General features: G+C 39.2%; 1 protein-coding gene across 2 annotated transcripts in view; it reads left to right on the forward strand.

Annotated features, from left to right (window-relative positions):
* STXBP5L (syntaxin binding protein 5L) overlaps window positions 1–22,081 on the forward strand; it is a 189,129-nt gene that overhangs the window by 66,322 nt on the left and 100,726 nt on the right. For both annotated transcript variants that reach the window (XM_080613872.1, XM_080613873.1), the window contains exons 3-4: window positions 1,029–1,110; window positions 5,226–5,326. In XM_080613872.1, coding sequence (XP_080469998.1) covers window positions 1,029–1,110; window positions 5,226–5,326 — 183 coding nt within the window. The remainder of the gene's footprint in view (window positions 1–1,028; window positions 1,111–5,225; window positions 5,327–22,081) is intronic.

A 22,081-nucleotide genomic window follows, 5' to 3' on the forward strand; every position in this document is an offset into this window, starting at 1 on the left:
CCCTGGATGTGCAGATGGTTTAATGGTGGTTTATGGGTTGATGCAATGATCTTAAATCTCTTTTCTAACCTAAGGAATTCTATGATTCCATGATTAAATATAACAAGTAGATAGGGCTTTGTGTTGTAAAATCTTGTTTCTGATCATAATCTTGATGTTTGAATGCATATGGTTTTTCACTTGTTTCATAAAACATGTTCGTTAATAACATATTTCATATTCCTCTCTTCTTTTGTTTTACTTTTTATCTTTGATGATTTCATGCAACAGCATTTTCTTGTTAAAGTCTCTGACCCAGATGGGAAAGGGCCAATTTGAGTTAGGGAGATGGCAATTCAGCATGCAGAGAAAAAAACCCCGAAGAGAACAGAGAGAAAGCTACATTCATGATACATCTGGACAAGAAGATACTGCTGCAAAGCAGTGCGTCTACATTGATTCCAAGTGAACTAGCTGGGTTGCCAGAAGCAGTGTAAGTGGTTTGACTCAAACTGTGGATTGGATTAGGTAATGTAGTTCATAGCTAGACTTGGGTAACTGCATTTCACTGCATTGTGCTTCTGTTGATGAGACAGAGCAATAGTTGCATGTGAGCTTTAAGTGTGAAATGGCGCACTCTAAAAAGCATTCTCTCAGATTTAAAGAAGAAAGAACTGCTACAGAACTGTTATTATTAATTTTATAATGTCTTGATAAGTACAAAAATCTGATATATTTATGTGTATATGAATCAGTAATGTGTAAAAAGATACTTAAGATGTATCCTGCTGAATTTTTGTGTTAATTCATATATCTTATTTCACAGGCAAAAAAAAACAGGGAAGAAGAGATCACTCACAGTTGCATGTGTTTCAGCCTGCTGATGTTGGTGCTTTCATTAGAACAGTGGCAAGTCAGCATGACTCCTTTTGTTTTACAGAAAGCAAGAAGAATTGAGGTTAATTAGAGGTTAATTAGAATTTAATTGGTAGTTCTTTTTTTCCCCTCTTACTCTTGGTGATAACAGTCCTTGACTGTGATGCCAACAGATTGGGCAGGCCTGGTGTTGATTGCTACTGCCAGCACGAAAGTGGTGCTGCAGTTCTGCAGCTTCAGTTCTTAATCAATGAGGTAAGGACATACTTAGATTCTTCTGTATGAATTTAGTTCAATAAGTCAATTCATGTCTTGTAATTGAGTGATATAACTTTCACATTGACAAATCGTGCCAACAAATAAGTGGCATACCTCCAGAGGGCATTCACCATACAGCCTTTTAGAAGATTATTTATGGGACTGCATGCAGGGGAAAGTATTACCTTCATATACATCAGTATGAAGTACTGAACAAAAGGCAGTTAATATATGAATGTGTTCATGTAGATGTAAAGTGCATTAAATTACGAAATATGCTGTACAGTCCTGATTCAAATAGAAATTAATAAGTGAGGTAAATCTTTCTATGGAAATATATTGATGGTTATTGGCTGAAAACTCAATATTTGGGAATATGCTACTACTTGAAACAAGGAAAAGCAATTGCAGGGGTCATCAGTCAAACAAGCATGCTTAGTTTTTTGCAAATCATAGAATCATAGAATCACAGAATAGTTAGGGTTGGAAAGGACCTTAAGATCATCTAGTTGCAACGCCCCTGCCATGGGCAGGGACACCTCACACTAAACCATGTCACCCAAGGCCTCATCCAACCTGGCCTTGAACACCACCAAGGATGGAGCATTCACAACCTCCCTGGGCAACCCATTCCAGTGCCTCACCACCCTCTCAGTAAAGAATTTCTTCCTTATCTCCAATCTAAACTTCCCCTGTTTAAGTTTTAACCCATTACCCCTTGTCCTGTCACTACAGTCCCTGATGAAGAATCCATCCCCAGGATCCTTGTAGGCCCCCTTCAGATACTGGAAGGCTGCTTTGAGGTCTCCACACAGCCTTCTCTTCTCCAGGCTGAACAGCCCCAACTTTCTCAGCCTATCTTCGTACAGGAGGTGCTCCAGTCCCCTGATCATTGTCATGGCCTCCTCTGGACTTGTTCCAACAGTTCCATGTCCTTTTTATGTTGAAGACACCAGAACTGCACACAATACTCCAAGTGAGGTCTCATGAGAGCAGAGTAGAGGGGCAGGATCACCTCTTCGATCTGCTGGTCACGCTCCTCTTGATGCAGCCCAGGATATGGTTGGCTTTCTGGGCTGCGAGTGCACACTGAAGCCGGCTCATGTTCATTTTCTCATCGACCAACACCCCCAAGTCCTTCTCCACAGGGCTGCTCTGAATCTCTTCTCTGCCCATCCTGTAGCTGTGCCTGGGATTGCTGCGACCCAGGTGTAGGACCTTGCACTTGGCATGGTTAAACTTCATAAGTCTGGCATCAGCCCACCTCACAAGCGTGTCGAGGTCCCTCTGGATGGCATCCCTTCCCTCCGGCGTATCAACCAAACCACACAGCTTGGTGTCATCACAAAATTGCTGAGGGTGCCCTCAATCCCACTGTCCATGTCACCAACAAAGATGTTGAACAAGACCGGTCCCAACACCGATCCCTGAGGGACACCACTTGTTACCTGTCTCCAGCCAGATATCGAGCCATTCATTGACCACAGCTCTTTGCGTGCGGCCATCCAGCCAGTTCTTTATCCACCGAGTGGTCCACCCATCAAATTGATGTCTCTTCAATTTAGAGACAAGGATGTCATGTGGTACAGTGTCGAACGCTTTGCACAAGTCCAGGTAGATGACATCAACTGCTCTGCCCCTGTCCATCAGTTTCGTAGCCCCATCATAGAAGGCCACCAAATTGGTCAGGCAGGATTTCGTGAAGCCATGCTGGCTGTCACCAAGCACCTCCTTGTTTTTCAGGTGCCTTAGCATGCCTTCCAGGAGAATCTGCTCCATGATTTTGCCAGGCACAGAGGTGAGACTGACTGGTCTGTAATTCCCTGGGTCATCCATTTTCCCCTTCTTGAAAATGGGGGTTATATTTCCCTTTTTCCAGTCATCAGGAACTTCACCTGACTGCCATGATTTTTCAAATATGAAGGCCAGTGGCTTAGCAACTTCATCCGCCAGCTCCTTCAGGACCTGCGGATGGATGTCGTCAGGTCACATAGACTTCTGTACGTTTAGATTTTTAAGGTGGTCTCAAACCAGACCACCTGTCCCTGCTTCCACCTTCTATAAGCCTCTTTTTTCCTTTGAATTTTCCTGAGCAGCTCCTTATCCATCCAAGGAGGTCTCCTGGCCCTCCTGCTGCACTTCCTTCTAGTTGGGATGCAACACCCCTGAGCTTGTAGCATGTGATCCTTGATACCAACCAGCAGTCTTGGGCCCCCCTGCCCTCCAGGGCTATATCCCATGGAACCTTACTAAGCAGGTTCCTGAAGAGGCCAAAGTCTGCTCTCTTGAAGTCCAGGGCAGTGAGCTTGCTGCACGCTCTTCTCACTGTCCTGAGGATCTCGAATTCGACCATCTCATGATGGCTGCATTCAAGGCTGCCCTGGAGCGTCACATTTCCAACCAGCCCCTCCTTGTTGGTGAGCACGAGGTCAAGCATGGCACCTCTCCTTGTTGGCTCCTCTTTTACTTGCAGAAGGAAGTTGTCTTTGTAAAATCAAGTTCAGACAACATGAAGAAACAGTGACATATATCATGCTCTGTGCAGAAGATCTCTAGAGATGGTAACAGTCAAGAGACTTTCTGGAGCATATAGACCTGTTTTGCTCTATTTCCCTAGAACCTCTTAGCTTGTCCAGATTATAAGCTAGTCATGTTCAGTTTTAATTCATTTTTCTCCCATGAAATAAGGGAACACTTTTGATAGTTTCAAGTCCTCTTTCTAAGCATGGATATCTTAGAGCTTCTCAGTGAAAACGTTTCAGTTTCGTAGTTTTTTAAACCTGATAAATTTTTTTTTTTCCATACCCTTGTTTGGAGAAACTGCTTGAACCACAGAAACTGAGGAGGTGGGACTGAAACTTCAGAAACAGTCCAGTGGAATTCTGTAGAGGAAGGCAGGGATGAAACAGGGAGGCCAAGGTTCGCATCATTGTTCTTTCTTTTTATTAGATGATCCCTAGAACCCCTAATACATAAGATTAATTTGATTTCTGTGGTGGAGATTCTCTCTGACGCTGGTCCAGACTCTTTGGGAGATGAGAATTAAAGCATGGATTATACTGAATTAGAGAAGTCTCGCCTGCATATGTCAACATTGAAAAATTGCTAGGATTAGGAAGGAAATCCAAGATGCAGAAAGAGAAGTTTATCAGTCAGTCATAGTTGGTATGAATTGATCTTTTCAGTTACATCCTAACCCTTCCTCAGAATACAACATTGCCTTCTGTTTGTCCAATATCTAGTTCCTCTCTGCCATAATAATACACTGGGATGGATCTTTTGTATTAGAACTGATCTGAGGTGTAAATGTAGTAAATCACTGCAGTAGCAGTAGAGACCTTCCTCTGCAGTCCGTTTTCACATAGCGTCACTGTTCCATGGTGAGAAGAAAGATAGTAGAAAGGAGGTAGAATAACTTCACATCAAGCTGCCCAGGCAGGTAGAGGTATGGACTTTGTAAGATGCCCATTTTGGGAGCACCAGAAGCAAAACCAGTCTTCAGAGTGTTTCTTATCTGTGATAAAGACTCTCCGTTTGTCTACATAGCTTACTTTTTCCTAGGTCCTCTCCCCCTCCTACATGACCCTGTGTTCTTGCCTGCATTTTCTTTTTGCGGTTCCACTTCTGAATTTCATGTTGTCTTGGTAGAATTGCTGAACTGTGCTTGGCACCATCACTTGTGTGACAGTGTGTACACTAATCCCTTTATCCTTTAGATACCCTTCATACTAACCTTTTTAAGTAAATGTTGTCAGTAAATGTTGTCTGTTCTCCATTTTGTTAATTTCTATGCTTGTGTGGAAATACATGAAAGTTCACATGTACTTTCACATTACTTTCACATGTAACCTTGCTATAAAGCTTTAAATTGATGGAGTTTTGATTTAACTTTAGCTGATCTTGAACTCATTTAAAACATTTGCATTTACCAGATCAATTCAAGTTGGCTGTTATTTACAGTAGAATAAATACTTTTTTCTAGAAGAAAGCAAGCATTTTCCATAAACTGTATCATTTTCTGTGGGTAGATCATTGCCAGTGAAGATCACTGAAGAATAAGGCAAGATCTGCAGAAAAGTAATATGTTGTGCTGTATTTTGTGTCTGCTCTAGGGTGCTTTGGTCAGTGCAAGTGCAGATGATGCACTTCATTTGTGGAATCTCCGACAGAAGCGACCAGCTATCCTACATTCTCTGAAGTTTAACAGGGAAAGGTAAGACTATCTGAAAAAATAAATGTATTATTTTTTCAAAAAACCAAGCTTACTTTCTGGATTTCTGATAATAGATGCTTATTAATTTGTCTTTCTAAAGGTAGATATAGTTTTCCATTTTTTGAGTCTTGTTTCCATAGAACAAAACCTCACTTTCTCTTCCTGCAACCTTCTCAGATCTAGGCAAATTTTGTCTGCTTTTTGTCAAAATGTTTTTCATTTTACCTTCTTTTTGCATTAATGGCTATGACAGTAGTGTATTTGTTTTCCTTATGACCAGACACAAGCACTGTGATCCTTTCAGCTGACCTGTTGTTCAGTTCTAGCCAGAGTACCTCAGCTGCCTGTATCGGGGAAATAATTATTTTCTTTACCTTGAAAGGGTTTTAAATTGTAAAATACTGGAAGTTGGGCAGAAATTAATTGTGGATTTGGGAAACTGGCAAATGACAAATGAATCAGAGACTGCTTCTCTAAATTCTGTTGTATCAGTACCTAATTGTAGAAATCCCTACTGAAAATAGGTTAAATGAGTGGTTGTGATTTTCAAACTCAAACAGAAGCTGAGCACTCGAGTCTGTACCTGGTTACCCAAGTAAAACCTGCTGCAATATTATGGAGTTTGAATGCTACCTTTCTACTAATAATACAAAGAAGTTCTGTGTTTCTATTAAGGAATTAGGTCAGCAGAGCAAGATTCAGTGCAGAAATGCAGCAGTTGAGAGTCTTTGAGCAATACAGTTATTCTGCAGTTCGTCTTTGGCATGGACCTTTTTGAAGTTTGAATACATAGATAAAATACATAGATATAATACATAATACGTAGTATGGTTTTGACTGGAGGTTTCAGTGATACTGTCATTTTCTTAAGATGTACATTCAGTGTTTATTAAGGTGCAGCAACTTCTTTTAGATATTTATACATATGCTTGTGCAGTGGTGAAAGATACCAGTACTTTGCCAAAGCTGTGAAGTAAACAGGGTCATCAAAGCTTTAACTGCAGCAAATCTGAAAATTATTATGGAAATAGACATTTTCCTTGTTTATTACAAAGATGCATGTCATGATTGCACTTAAATGGCACCAAGTTGCAGGTTTTGTTGTGGGAAGAACTACATAATAATCTAGAAAATATACATCCCAATTCCAAATTAATATAACCTATAACAAAAGTCTCTGCAGTGTTTTGGGACTGCGTGGGGGAAGATGAAAAACTAACATGCTATGTCCATATGCTAGCTGCTTCTGAACAGTAAGTTACCATTTTACACATGTTGAAATATTTTAATCTTGGTATTCTTACCATGCAGGTACATTATCTACAGTTTGTCATTGATAAATCTGGTCTGTAGAATTTATTCCAGTACATCCTAGTCTAGCTCTCCCAGCCAGCAACCTGCCATACAACCTAAGGAATCAATACTTATAAGAATGCAGCGTCTGTTCAGCAGTTTGCCTGTCATTTCTCTTCAGAGACACTAGCGTGGTATCTTGGTCAGAATTTTGTCAGAATTTCTTGATAAATTAAAGTCACACACATTTAGGCATGGCTGAGAGCAACATTGGTGTCATCACATTTGTCTAAATCTTCTTTTGCTTCTGACAGCCTAAAACATTGGGGAAGATATTTGGAAGCAAGTTATTTGGAATACTGGAAGCTGTGCATAAAGCCAGATTTAGTGTAATGACATTTTTGGACTGAGTTTTTTAATCAGATATGAGGATGTAGCTGTTTGGAGCAAATGCATAGCTAGCTATGCAGCCTTTTATCAAAGTCTCAATGTAAGTAAATATAACCCTTAGTAAGTTGTAAGTAAAAAAACAAATACTGTTTCATGCATATTTTAAGTAACTGTTACAATCACTGCCACTTAAATAACTTTTATCAGCATAAGGCTATGAGGCAAATACCCTGATACACCTCTATATAATGCTATCAAAGCAGCAAGTCCAGTTTTAAATTAAAAAGGAGTTTCCAAAAAGTATGAAGAAACGACTTTGTAGGCAGTTCCTTTCTTGTCAGAATTAACTAGCACTGCCCCGAGTTTCTGGGGTTTCGTATTCAGGCGCTTGGCTCCAGAATGAAATCTCTTCCATTTTTCATAGAATTCATAGAATAGTTTGGGTTGGAAAGAACTTTAAGATCATCCAGTTCCAACCCCCCTACAATGGGCAGGGACACCTCACACTAGACCATGTCACCCAAGGCTCTGTTCAACCTGGCCTTGAACACTGCCAGGGATGGAGCATTTACAGCTTCCTTGGGCAACCTGTGCCAGTGCCTCACCACCTTCACAGTAAAGAACTTCCTCCTTATATCTAAACTGAATTTCCCCTGTTTAAGTTTGAACCCATCACCCCTTGTCCTATCGCTACAGTCCCTGATGAAGAGTCCCTCTTCAGCACCCTTGTAGGCTCCCTTCAGATACTGGAAGGCTGCTATGAGGTCTTCACGCAGCCTTCGCTTCTCCAGGCCGAACAGCCCCAATGTCCTCAGCCTGTCTTCATACGAGAGGTTCTCCATCCCCTGATCATTGTCATGGCCTCCTCTAGACTTGCTCCAACAGCTCCATATCCTTATTATGTTGAGGACACCAGAACTGCACACAGTGCTGCAAGTGGGGTCTCACGAGAGCAGAGTAGAGGGGCAGGATCACCTCCTTCCACCCACTGCTTACACTTCTTTTGATTTTTATTATATTTTCTTTTAATGTACATACCAGTTAATTTCAATTAATCTAACTCAATTTTCTAAGCTTGATTACATATTTAGGTTATAAAACTCAACACAAGCCTTTGGGCAAGTAGCAAAAAAGTAGGGCTAAAATCCTAATTCACCCTCTCATTAATTTGGAACATTTCTCTGTATATATGCCCAACAGAACTAAGTCTGAAAGAGAGTTTCCTCTTTTTTCTGAATATATTTTTGTGCTAGAGCACAGAAGTTATAAATTATGTGATGCTCAGAGAAATGGTTAATAATGGTTGCCTTAACTATAAGAAATTTGGGCAAAATGGATGTATGGGAATTGGGGAGGCTGATAAGATAAAAAATCAATATTCTTCAAGAAATTCCAAGGTTTGTTCTTCCAAAACTTAAGTTTTCTTCAGTGTTGGAACTGCTAATGTTTTATTTCATTTCAGTCCTCTTGCAGGGGGAGATTAAGGGGAGGCAAGATTTATACCGAGGAGAGATGGTCTTTGGTCTTCAGTTTGTGACACAGTGAATGGGTTGGTTTTGATGTTTCTTAAGTAGGGAGAAATGCTTGTTGGCAGAGAAGAGGTTTTAAAATAGTGATGCATGTTTTCAGAAAGCAGCTATTGAAGAAGGCCGTACAGTTTAAGACCGTCAAAGGCTGTATTAGTCCAAACTCTTGATTAATTTGACCTAAGTTAATCAGCTTTCATGTAGAATCATTTTATTCAGAGGTTTTAAAATGTTTGATGCATGAATCATACAACGTTTAGATTCTCTTAGATGGATGTGTGCTGCTTAAGTCTTTGGCTATTACTCACTGCACCAGTGTTCACACGGTTGACCTGTTTAAATTGCAATTTGCTTCTGTTTCTTGACATTTAAGATTGCAGGACGATGGACTAAAATCTGCTCTTAGCAGTGTTTCTGTGTATGTTTATTCAACTACTTGGGTCAAATTTTGCCGAGTGTATACATATACATATATTTCTCCTTTCCACAAAACTGAAAACCATATTTGTTCTTTTCTTTAAGTTTTGGTAACAACATCAGTATAAAGAGTAAAGAACTCTAATACAGCACAGTGGTTATATTTCACTTATCACTTAGCATCCAGTATTTAGACGCTGACTGGTTTAGGAATGATAATGGACTCAGAAAATGCACTTTTGTAGCCATTAAATCATACTATGCAACCTCTCCAGATATTTTTTTTCTTCTTGCGACCTATTGTTAAACTAATGATGGTGCAACAGAAGCAATATTAACTTCTCTCCTCTACAGAGTGCCTCTTTGGATCATGCATAGAAGGAACCCTGAAGAATGAGGCATAATGGCAAATTTATTTTTGTTCTACAGTGTTAGGCTCTGGACTTTTTAGCAAATTATATGGTTTTGCCTGATATCAAAATACAGGGTTGTAATCTTTCATTTTTATTGCTGCAATTGGAACGGAATACAATGCATTAGGAACCTTAAAGAAAATTTAAATGTAAGCAGTGCGTTTCAGTGCTAAGCCCTGTGCCAAGGGCTGTAATGATAGCACAGTTACTCAAAGAGATGCTTGACAGTAGCATATGACTGGTAATATGTGATTTGCCTTTCCAAATACAAATGGAATGGACAGGTAAAATTTTTGAACCTCTGGAAAGGCTGTACAAGAATCACCTCAGTATTTTTGAAGGTTAACATTATGGTGATATTCCTTATGTTAATCCCTGCTTTCCTGATGTCATATAGGAGATGCCATATTCATCTTCAGTAGACATTTTAGGCATAATAAATAACTCAGTTACTGGAACTATCTGACCCAGAGAACCACTGGAAACTGTTATAGGCCTTAGTTATTTTGAATACAGTCAGAGCAGACTTCAGCAAGTATAGATTTAATTATACAACAGTTTACATGGCTTTCCCATATAAGATCAGTGCAACTGGGATAGGAAAACCAGCAAAGATTACAGTGTCAAATCCAGGCCCTTTAGGCCTGCATGTACTCGTTTCACTTGGGAACACAGCTCATCTCCTGACATTCAGAAGCTGAGCTAGTTCATTTGTGTTTACTGATGTAGGAAATAGCCCTCCTCTTTTTCTTCTTCTAGCCAGTGCTGACTGATGTGTTACAAGTGAGCCAGCAGCACTACAGCAGTTTATCCACTAACTTATGCTCAGCATACACGAAGATGGTTCTTTTGGGTCTTTAAATCCATCTGCACATACTGTGCACTAATGCCATGACAATACTGTAATAGCCCTTCTGCAGAGATATCACAAGGTAACAGAATCTGTATAGCTGGCTTTGGGGTTCTGATCTGTAACACATTCTTTATTGTTGAGGGTATCTTGGCATGGAGGAAGAGGAGCCCTTTAAGTGAGTGACTTTTAGAGCAATTCTCAGCTGTAGCTCACTGTTAATTAGAAGGCTGACTACTACATCTGAGATTTTGCAGTATTTGAACAAGATAATTGAAAGTATTCCTGCAATGCTTGGAATCAAAGAATAAAACCAGGTGTTTTTTGATCTGGTGACTTTTCTGTGTTGTTCTATATTCATTCTTGCTGTATGTTTGCAGGATTTTGTGTCCTGTCTTATTAAGAGTTCACCTCATCAAAATGACAGTAAGAGGCTATTGAGTGAATGACAGTGACTGGCTGCACAGTCTCAGCAGTACCGGTATCTGTTTGCGTGTGTCTTAGGGACTTGTGAGTTACTAAACTTAGATTATCTGTCTCATTGGCTGTTCAAGGAACTGAATTCCTGTGATACCTTGCCTGCTCATAAAAGCGCCTCGTGGTTCATACTATATAACTGCAAACTCTGTTTATGTGCTTTCTGACTTGCAGTCAGAGATCTGTCATCAAGCATGAAAGTCGTTACTAGGTTCAGTGCAGTTGCACAGCCACAAAACAATCTGATTACGAGGTGTGGTGCAGCATTTAGCTATTCCAAAGAACCACAGAATTCAAATATATGCAATCCTGCCACAGCTTATGGAAAGGATTTAAACTTTCTCAGATTAATAATGGCAGAACCTTGAGGAAGGCAAAAGAAGCCAGGATGCTGTTTGACATTCACTTCCACATCTTGAGGAAGTTCTCACAGAACTTGCTAGTGCAGATGTATTAATTTTTTATTGCCTGATAAAGTGTGTACTGAAGCGTGCAGACAGCACGGACCTGAAATGCATAAATGCATATTAAATACATGTGGCATGGTCTTGCATCAGCACTTGTCACTTTTGAAAGTATGATGCTCAGGCATTTCAATAACTGTTTGCTGGGTTTTGCTGGCATGGAGTTAATTTTCTTCATAGGAGCTAGTGTGGGGATGTGTTTTGGGTTTGTGTTGATAACAGTGTCGATAACACAGCTATGTTTTAGTAACTGCTGAGCAGTGCTTACACAGAGCCAAGGCCACCTCTGCCTCTCACCCCACCCCATCAGCAAGTGGCTGGGGTTGCACAAGGAGTTGGGAGGGGACACAGCAGGGACAGCTGATCCCAACTGACCAAAGGGATATTCCAAACCATATGGTGTTGTGCTCAGCGTATAAAGCTGGGGGAAGAATCAGGAAAAGGGGAGACAGTATAGGGGACATTTGGGATGTCTTTCCAAGAAACTGTGCTGGAGCCCTCCTGTCCTGGAGATGGCTGAGCACCACCCGCCTGCCTATGGGAAGCAGTGAATGAATTCCTTAGTTTGCTTTGCTTATGTACATGGCTTTTGCTTTACCTGTTAAACTGTGTCTCAACCCAGGAGTTCTCTCATGTTTACCCTTCTGATTCGCTCCCCCATCCCGTCAGGGGCAGGGAGCAAGTGGCTGTGTGGTGCTTAGCTGCCAGCAGGGGTTAAACGACGACACCAGTTAATGTTGTTCATGTGCAGTCATTGAGCTTGGAAAGATTCCTGAAGCTCACAAAGAACATGTCTGCTCTATAGGGCTGTGCCTTAGCACTGCAGGACAGGAAAGTGAACGTTGTCAAATGTCACTTCAGAAAGACCAAAGACTGGATAAAAAGTTTGTCCAGTGAGACTGACCCAAGTCATGTTCATGTCGTTATCACACACCTCTGGCTGCTCTGTTATAAAAGCAAAATCATATTTTAAAAATTACATTGCATTCTTTTTTTAGGTCTTACATTATGTTATAGAAAATTTCATTGGACGTATGACGTGTAGGATTGATGAGGGCCATAAGCTCATCCTGGTAAGGCCATATGCAACCTAGTTGAAATGATGAACATCTTGGACATAAAAGGAAGCCCAGCACAAGCTTTTTTGGTTTTTGTTCTTCCACACACATTAGCTAAACACTCAACAAAGAGCAAAATTATAAGCCAAGATTAGCCTGTTGATGGCAAGAATCAGCAGGTTTGATTTGATGGATTGCTGAGATCATGCAATTCCACTAAAGGAGAATGAAAACTCACATGATGCCTAAGGTTTTCTTTTTAATAGATCTTAAATATGAGGGCCTTGTTTGGAGTGGAGCTGAAGGGACCTCCTTGTAGTTCCCTGCAGTTGCAGACCGGACAACTCATTTACCTCCCTTTGTATAATGAAGAAGCAGAGTATGTTTTGCATCAAGAGATACTGGTCCCTTATGATGCCAGTGAGAAAGGCGCTTGGTCTCTGTAAGTTATTGTTCAAAATGCTGTTTATTAAAGCCAGCACTATAAAAAATGAGAAGATAATAATATATAGTCTTACATTCCTGTAGATGCTAGGAATCCTGAGTTGTAGTTTATCAAACAGGCCTCCAGTCAGCAGGTTGTGCAGACCTCATCCATAGTTCGGCTTACCCGAATGAATTTCAGTCATTCAGGTTATTACAGGATTTTTTAATAAGAAAACAACTGTATTCATTATTTCTACTATCAAGCAGAGCAGAAAAGCCGTTCACACTGGAACTTCCTTCTGCACTGTTAGAGAAAGGCAAGGCCATGCAGGTGGTGCAGTCACCAAGGGGGAACTGCCTGCAGGCTTCTCTGTTGCAGCAAACTGATGCATTTATCCTGCACCCAGAGGGTATGTGCAGCACAGCCCAGCCTGAATGCCACAAAGTATACGCAGCACAGTGCCGCACAGGCTTGTGCCTACTCAGATTAGCTGCTGAGTGGATCACTAACTCCACACACAGTGGTCTCCCAGCCAGCATTGTGACACTATTAAATAACTATTCAAGCTTAAGTCTACTCCTCCTGTTAGGGAAAATTGCTCCATGCTAATTTCATCCTTCTGATGGCAAGAAACCTTCCAGCCTCAAGACTAGATTTGTCTTTGTGGCTCTGTTATTCCCACTTACGATGATATTCTGGTATCTGCGTTGTCATGCATTTTAAATACCTTGTCTCTCCTTTGCAGTTAAACAGCTCATTCATATCCATTCACAACCTGCTTTTTTCTTTCCTTCTTTTTTTTATTATTTTCAATACAAAAATCAAGATTACATGGTTTGCTTTCTAAATTAGCGTCTTCGTTCCCATTTCTTTACTTTGGCCTTTCTTCTCTTCAAAGCTCTCTGGCCTAATGATTAGACAAGGAACATGTTCTATATAGGGTCCCATCTGTGTTGGGGAGATTGCCATTATTACCATTGTCTTTTTTAATCTCTGCAGGAATACGTTTACTGATGCTTACCCTATTAACACCTTGCTTTTACATGGTTTCATCTTATCACTGCTTGTGGTCTTGCTGAGATTGACTAATACACCCATTACACTTCTTCACTGACATATATCTAGCTGGCAGGGAGTGCTGCTTTTCAGTGCAAGCCTGTAGGAGCGGAAGCAAAGCAAGACAAGCGAAATTGGAATTATCTTTTGCCATCACTTCTGTATTATGAGTTCCAAGTGGAAGTTCTTACTCGCTGAAGTTTGAGGCCTTGCCCTTTGCATTTTAAATTTCATTCTATTTCTTCCACTCTACTTGTGTAGATTATCCTTCCTTTGTCATACTGTGTCCCTAAGACGTTCCCTTAGTATTAGTACCAAGATCATTAAGGAAATGACAAGATCAGCTGTAAAACTAGCGATTGAGAATCCCTCAAATATGCAGAAAAATATTTCCTTTTTCAGTAAAATCAAATGGGAAATAATTAAAGTAGAATTTTATAGCAGGGTTGTTTTATAAATGCTGTATTTAATGTTGTCATACGCTAGATATCCTACAGCGGAATGTTCTGGAATAGCTTGCCTTTGGTAGACCTAGCTTCCCTATTTTACTGTAACTTTTCAAAATATGTCCTTTTGAAATTCAAAACCTTGGATGGTGTGTGAGTTTAAGTATATTTGAGCAAGTAGTAATATTATTATGGTCACAACCTCAGAGATGACAACATGGCTTAACTTTATTTCCCTTGGGTTTGATTTCTTTATGCTTACCTTCTTGGGTAATTGTAATGCAATCTGGGTTGGTGCCACTGCAGAGAAAGTGCTGCAAGAACTTAAGCTGGCTGGTTTAAAACTAGGTTGGTTTCTCTATGATTAAATTATCCCAGGGTAGATGTCATCTTTTATTGATCCATTGACTGTTTAGAAGAGAAATCAGTTGGTTGCCATTTCCAGGAATATCGAGACTCTTCAGTTGTGAGCAATGCTTCTTTTCATGATGCTCTCTTTTAATGACAGAAATTCTGGTCATATTTTTCATTCTAGAATATTAAAAATGTCTCTTGTTTTATATCCAGGTCCAACTTTGAATTTAAGAATCTCCAGTCTGTTTTTAATGGTGACTTTCACAGTTGTTCTCCAAAGTAATTTTTAGTCCACCAGGATTCTGCCAATATTATTATTTATAGTTTCATTTCAATTAAAAATGTCCTAAAATGCATTATGCCCAGGATCTGCTTTTATACCTGTTTGCAAAACAACTTCTCTGAAGGCAAATAGAGCTGTTTAAGATATTTAAGGTCTATTTTTACACCGCTCTGTACATAAAGGTTCTATTTCCATAATGAGACTTTAAAATATGCAATAATAATGTCACAGTAGATAGTAATTTTATTTTTGATAACTACTCAGAAAAGTCTCAAAACAGCAAATACAGTTGGCTTGTTACATAGGTTACATATATACCTTCATTTAAAAAGCATGCATACAGGACTTAAGACATTACAAAGTATTATGAATAATTTGGCAAGTGTTTTTCTGTTTTCATGGTTATCAATAAATACCAAATCAATTCATGTTTTCCTCACAGCAGTGCGTTAAAAGCCCGTTAACAGAAAATGGCTTATATGCTATGAGCCGTTGTTATACTCTTAGATATAACAGCTGTATTTAATAGCACAGGGACCAAAAAAACTGAAAGATTACTCACAACCCATCACTTCTACTTTCCCCTATTGCTAAAACTGTACTGGATAGTCTCTGTTCTCCCCAGCCCATCCCGGAGCTATTCATTTGACTTTATTTAAAGCTTTTTACATAAAATATTTTGGCAAGTACATAAAAGAGTCTGAGATTTGATCTGAGACTGTGAAAAGCGATCAAGTGAAGGATTTTAAACAAGAACTTCCTCAACTCTAAAGCACCGAAACTGGTTCTAGCTGGTGGTAGGCCAAATGGGATTAGAAATACAGCAGTTAAAATGTTTAAAAAGTGAAATGTACTTATAGCAGCTAATGAAATAACTTCATGAATTTGCTTTATGTATATGCATGTGTGTCAATGCACATATATATATGTGTGTGCATGTGTGTATGTGTGCATAGACACACACACACACACGAAATCATCATGACCCATAGAACTACTGGAGAAAATGCATAACTAGCACATTTAACCTGATGACTTCACAACAGTACAAGGAGCAGAGGGCTCTCTGGCCTGACTAACCCACTTTCCCAATTTACCTCTCCCTCTGTTGTCACCCCAGCTGTACTCCAGCTCCTTCTATTATTCCTATGAGAGAACAGGTATCTCTCCAAAATTCCATTTTGCAAAAGAAATTTTTGAAGCTTTGTTTTCAGTTCAATAGGGAAGAAAAGCGTGTTCTGATTGATTTAATTTTTATGTCACCTGGCCGCCTCTGATTGCCTGCCTGAGTAACTTAATCAGCTCTTAGCAGTAGACCTAATGCTGGTATATGCTGGAAAACATTAGATCACGTGCTGAGCAGTGTGCTCGTTGTTTCTAATGCTTTGTAGAAAATAAAGCATGTTTGTCAGTAGCTTCATGCTTTTTTTGAGAAAACAGAGGGTAACATGTTATGTTGTTTTCACATAGCAGCTGTGTTGCCAGATTGCTCTAAAGCCAGGTTTAGATAGCAAACTTTAAAATGTATGCAGCCACACAGCCGTACATTGAACAGCCGTGTTTAGTGGCCTTAGTGATAGCAAATGAGAAATCCAATATTGTGATATGAAAATGCATCAAAAACTTCATCTCATACGTAGCCATATTAGACAATAGCAAGCAAAGATGTCGTTTAAAATGGAAACAGGTTCAGACAGTGTAAACAGTCTATCTTATCAGTTGGAATTTTCAGCTTGCAATTTAGTTACAGGAAATCAGTGGGTTTATTTTTTGAAGCTTTCAAATTTGCGTTTGGAGACATTTTTCATAGTCCAGTTCAGAGCTATCCTTTGCCCTTTGTTACATTAGATTTCCAATCATATATTAAAGCAGTGAAGAACATGCACCCATTCTATTGCACTAAGTCATTTGGTTCTTGGAAACCACACCACCCCTTTCCTGCCCATGGCACATGTCAGCTTCAAGCAGAATCCAATGCAATGATGTAGGATACTTTTCCTTCTGTCACAATAAACTCTGGGCATTATTCCAGTAAATCAGAAATAGAGCTAGTAATGTCAGTGTTGAGATTATCTCATTAAACAGTACATGAGCAGGAAGAGAAGAGAGACTACAGATTGCAGCAAAACAAGGACCATTAATCACAGAGTCCCTGTCTACTGAAGCATAACAAATGAGAACAGCTGGTCTCCAATAAGTCTACATGATTTTAATTGATGGAAGCTGGTAAGAATTGTATATACATAGAAAAAGTAGACACATGAAAAAATGCATTTCAGTATTTCAGTCTTACCCTGATTGTAGAGAGTCGTTCAAAAGAACTTGATCAGTACTGATATAAAGTAAGATTTAAACTATTTTATATTATAAAATATTATATATTATAAAATAGTTTATATTTCTATAAAATCACATTATTATAGTAAGAATGCATGACAAACACAGATTTATGTGTGTTGCAGCAAGCAGGGGATGAAACGCTACCATATATTTGGCTTACTTTTCTAACAGGTCTGTAAAGTCAAGCTGCTTAGCAGAAGACAAGTTTCAACCTTTCATCTTTGAGCTAAGTCCCAATTTCCTTTTTTGAAACTATGAGATTGGGAAGCAAAAACTGCATTTTTGCTTTATAGCCTCAGGATGTGAGAAGATTCACCTTTAGGTGGTTTTTTGGTTTGATTTGGTTTAGTTTTTAATGCAGCTACCACAAAATCAATGAAAGAAAAGAATCAAAAACTTTCTCTTTTGAGAGCATCATCTCCCTCTTCCATCCTTTGGTTTTCGGCTTTCTTTTGTTACTAAAAAACTCAGTGGCTCTTGTTGTGGTCTGTATTACCCATCACTGTCACTATGCTTGGTATTATAACTCCATTTTTATTTAACCTTCATAGAATTTAATGGAGAACAAATGAAGTACTACAAATAAGAAATGGTGATTTCACAAGCCAGTAGACAAGAAAAAAATCATGTATATTGTTTTTCCCCCAAAAGTGAAAGCAAGAGTCTATTTGCCAACCCTGTTTCATTAGTTTGCTCGCTTTACTGATTCTCTCAAACTTCTGTTCTTGTTGTTGTCTAGTGACCTTGAGTTGACACCAGAAAGAAACCAATGAAATGTATGCTGGTTCCTTCCAGCATCTTTTACTATTTAAGGAAGCAAGATTCCATGTAATTTTCCTGCCTTTTTTTCTTGGATCCAAGTCTGCATGTTAAATCTGTTCAATTCACTGCAGTACCATTGTGTACCTTTGGTCACCTTGGGTGACATGGTTTAGTGTGAGGTGTCCCTGCCCATGGTAGAGGGGTTGGAACTAGATAATCTTAAGATCCTTTCCAACCCTAGCTATTCTATGATTCTGTTGATACTAAAGATCTAGCCAGGGAGGATATGCCACTGTCATTGTCAGTGATCCTGCTCCCACACGTAAGATGTCCCAATGAATTTACAGTCAAAACCATAAGACAGAGTTGACAAAAGTGGGTTTCTCTTTGCTTTGCATTTGTCTAAGAGGAAGAAAGATAATTTCTGTCATCCTGAAGATTAAACAAATTATTAGTAGTGCAGGCTACAAAAGTTGTCATCCCTTGGCACACTGGGATTTCAAGAGTGATTCTGAAGTTGTTCTGGCGCACCAGTAATGCTGGGTAACATGATGCAGTGCTGCTGTCAAGGCAGATAGCCATTGAGTTACAGAAGGTGTGAATTTAAATGCCCATATCTTGTATTATAGGAAGTTATAGTGTAGCTGTATGTGTTATGGCATGTTGAGGAGGCCAGGATGATCTTCTGTGGAGTTGTAAGAAGGTTAGCTATAAGAGATAAAACTGTTAAAAAACAAAGGACCTGTTGCATGCTGTATATTTTGGCTTCCCTTGTAAATGCTTATGATGACCTCATAAGGTTTTATCTAAATACATAAGTTCAGTCTTTATTCAAGGGAGTTCTCTGGGTTTACTAATCTAGTAAAATATAACACATCTAATACAAAAACCTGCTTTTTCCTGATTTGTTCTTTTAAGTTTCAGTTAACTGTTTGCAAGTTATGTTAACATCCATTGTAAATGCTCCGATAGTTGCAACGGTAACATTTTGTGTAGCTAAGATAAGCATTTGTGTCTTAAACCAAATGTTTATGGAACGTTGTAAAATATTAATTACACTTGTATTTGCAAATTCATCCAAAACAGTAAGGTCACAAATCAAGAATAGACCTAACTTTAGGCTTATAGGGTTACTTCACCTGTCCAGAAGTTTTGCACGGGAACTTCTAGCTCTTGAAGAAACAGAGGGACAGCCTCATTTTACACTTGATTGTTTTTAATAGGAAAGAAGGAAAATGAGGAACTGAGCATACTATTGATATTGCTTCACTTGCACTCTATAGTTTAGTTTTTAACACTTCAAAGGATTAAGAATCAATCCCAGTTTCTAAAAATCAGAATGTTTCAGAATGTGCCAGTAGATGCAAAGTAAAAAAAGAAACCCAGTCAGGCACAAAATATCTTGAAGATGTGCATTTCTTAACATTTGACCACTTTTTTCTGCTTCTTGTGTTCCTCTTCCTTATTCTTGTAGCTTGTTTCTGTATAATGTTTCAGGTAAGGGGCAACATGGAAGTGTATATATATGTCTTAAGCACTTTGAGAACAGCAGTGTAGCACCAGCCAGGTGACATGTCTAAGAAGTTTGCAGGAGAATGATTGCATAAGGCTTTTTGCTTTGTCACAACGCAATAGCTGCATAAAGTACCAAGCAGCACTATTCAAGCCTATTTGCCTAAAACAAACCTAGAAGTCAAAATATTTTCTTACCATTCTTTGCAAGTACAATTTATAGAACTGGGGAGGCGTGTGTGTCTGTTCATTATATGCAGCCCACTCACAAACAGCTAGAAGAATACTTTGCTTTGGATATATTTATATTGACATTATAGTTTAGAGATGGAATCCTGATTTGTTGTACCTCAGGATTTGGAAGGAATCTTCCATTATTGTTATTGAAATCAAGACAGGTATCTTAGTAAATTGTTCTAGTTCAAGCAGTGATTAATTTGTAGGAAACTGATGGACTGTGTAAAGCAAAAGAAAGGAGCACCAAATGTGTATTTCCTGTATTACAATTACCACTGTTGTGCAAATAATGACTGTAATGAATACTTGTAGCTAAAGCAGTATAAAGTAAAGATAAATAAAACTGTTCTATGAACCAGTTACATAAACTGAATGTGAGATACCAGACTTGGAAGGGGACCTTGCAAACAGATGGGTAACACTAGAAAGTAACTGTTGCCACTGCTTTGACCCTGTATTTCGTTCATGTTCCTTCCTGAGGAACATGTATTGAATTGCCTAATGTAAAGCAATTAATTTACTGTCTCTTTCTTTACATCACTGATCTCTACAGACTACTTTAAGAGGACTAAGCTTAATTAATGTATTCAGGTGGTCCTTTTGTTTGCAAGTATTGATAGTTCAGCCAGGAAGTAGGCACAGCAGCACATGAGCCAAATGATGACTTGTTTCACAGTGTTTAATTGTAAATAGTTTGTGACTTTCATTTATAAACTAGAATTTATAGTTATGATTCACTGAGTAGTTATAAACAGAACGGTCACATTCAGCTCCTGACTAATTTGATGGAAAAACAGAACTAAGTTCTAATTATTACACTCTTCATTAGATATTCTTCACCTACGCAGGCCTGTCATAAACTTTAATTGTAGTGTATGCACTATATTCTTAACACAACTAAGAATATTTAAGCAGTCTATGTAATGCCCAACTGGAAAAAAAGCAGAGATGGAAATGTTCATGCAGTATTTTGAGAACATAATTTACTCTTGTGTTCAGATACCCTTAAATAACAATGGCCTTTAGTACTCCAGTGCTTTTGTTATGCTATCATCATGACTGATGATGCTAGCAGAAAATATATGTGAAACAGAAGGGTTTTCTAAATGTAAATTGAAACTAAATAGCACTATTAAAAACCAGGTGGACCACAAGAGTCAGTCTCAAAGGCATGTTTAGTTCATTCACTATCTGCTGGGATCTGTGTGTGTGGCTACTATAAATGTTTTAATGATCTAGTGTGGTATGTGGAGAAACTCATTTAAACAGAAGACTTCATGTGGTGATAGAGTATCACCAAGACCCTGAAAGGAAAAGCTGCCCAGATGTACTGAACTGCTGTATACTTCATTTTTTCGATGGTGTTCAAGGCCAGGTTGGACAGAGCCTTGGGTGGCATGGTTTAGTGTGAGGTGTCCCTGCCCATGGCAGGGAGGGTTGGAACTGGATGATCTTAAGGTCCTTTCCAACCCTAACTATTCTATGATTCTATGACTCTCAGTCCTGCCAGTTAGTACTGTACTCTGATGTCAGCCCTAGAGACTGCACATACCCTTCAAGTAAATTAAACTAAAACTTTAACACTGGAAAACCTAATAATGGAGTTCATCTTGGATTTCTGCCTTCCTAGGACTTCCTGGTATATAATCACTCAAACAGGCCATTTTGGGGGGGAAACACTGTTATCATTACTATGCACAGACCCAGCTCATGTCTGTCTGAGGAACTGTCCAACCATCTGCTGCATAAACATCACATGATACAGATGTCAGACTGCATGGGTTGCTGCTAGTGTACATGTCTTTTACATGTCCTAGAGAGCTGATGAGCTCCATACATAGTCCAGGAAGAAGAGTAAATACTTCCAAAGGCCAAATAGCTCATAATTTACATGTTTGCTTGATCTACTGGAGACAGCTCCTTTTCTTCATTGTCTGTAGCTTTACCCTGTGCTTCTGTATAGGCACTTCAGGTCAGCTACAAATTATTTTGTTTGAATATCTGTCTAAATCTTCTCGTGTGCATTTCATGGCTCAAAGCAATAATCTCGGCTGTAACATTTCCTTGTTAATGGACAGAAAAGCAACCCGACGCTTTCTGAGAATACAGTTGCCAGAAGCTCCCTCAGAAAGGCCAATCTACTTTCAACCACTGGAGAAGGAGGGGCATTCGATGAGTCTGGTCTTCTTTGTCAGTAAGGACTTTACATAGTAATTTTGTTTTAAAATACCAAAAGGTTAAGGGACTAGCGAGGGATAAATAAATTGCGTGGAAATAATGTGTGCTTGCTGCTGGAGGGAGAAGGGAACTGTGTACAGAGTCAGGAGGCACCCTCGGCAGCTGTAGTTTTCATTGCTGGGGAGAATAAATCCTGCAGAAGTCAAGAAGGAAGGGAAGAGCTTATCTAGTGTTTTTCTTCTGTGGGGAATTTTTGTTGAGGGCTACACAGG

The sequence above is a fragment of the Psittacula echo genome (genome assembly GCF_963264785.1).
Source record: "Psittacula echo genome assembly, chromosome: 3".
Taxonomy (NCBI): Eukaryota; Metazoa; Chordata; class Aves; order Psittaciformes; family Psittacidae; genus Psittacula; species Psittacula echo.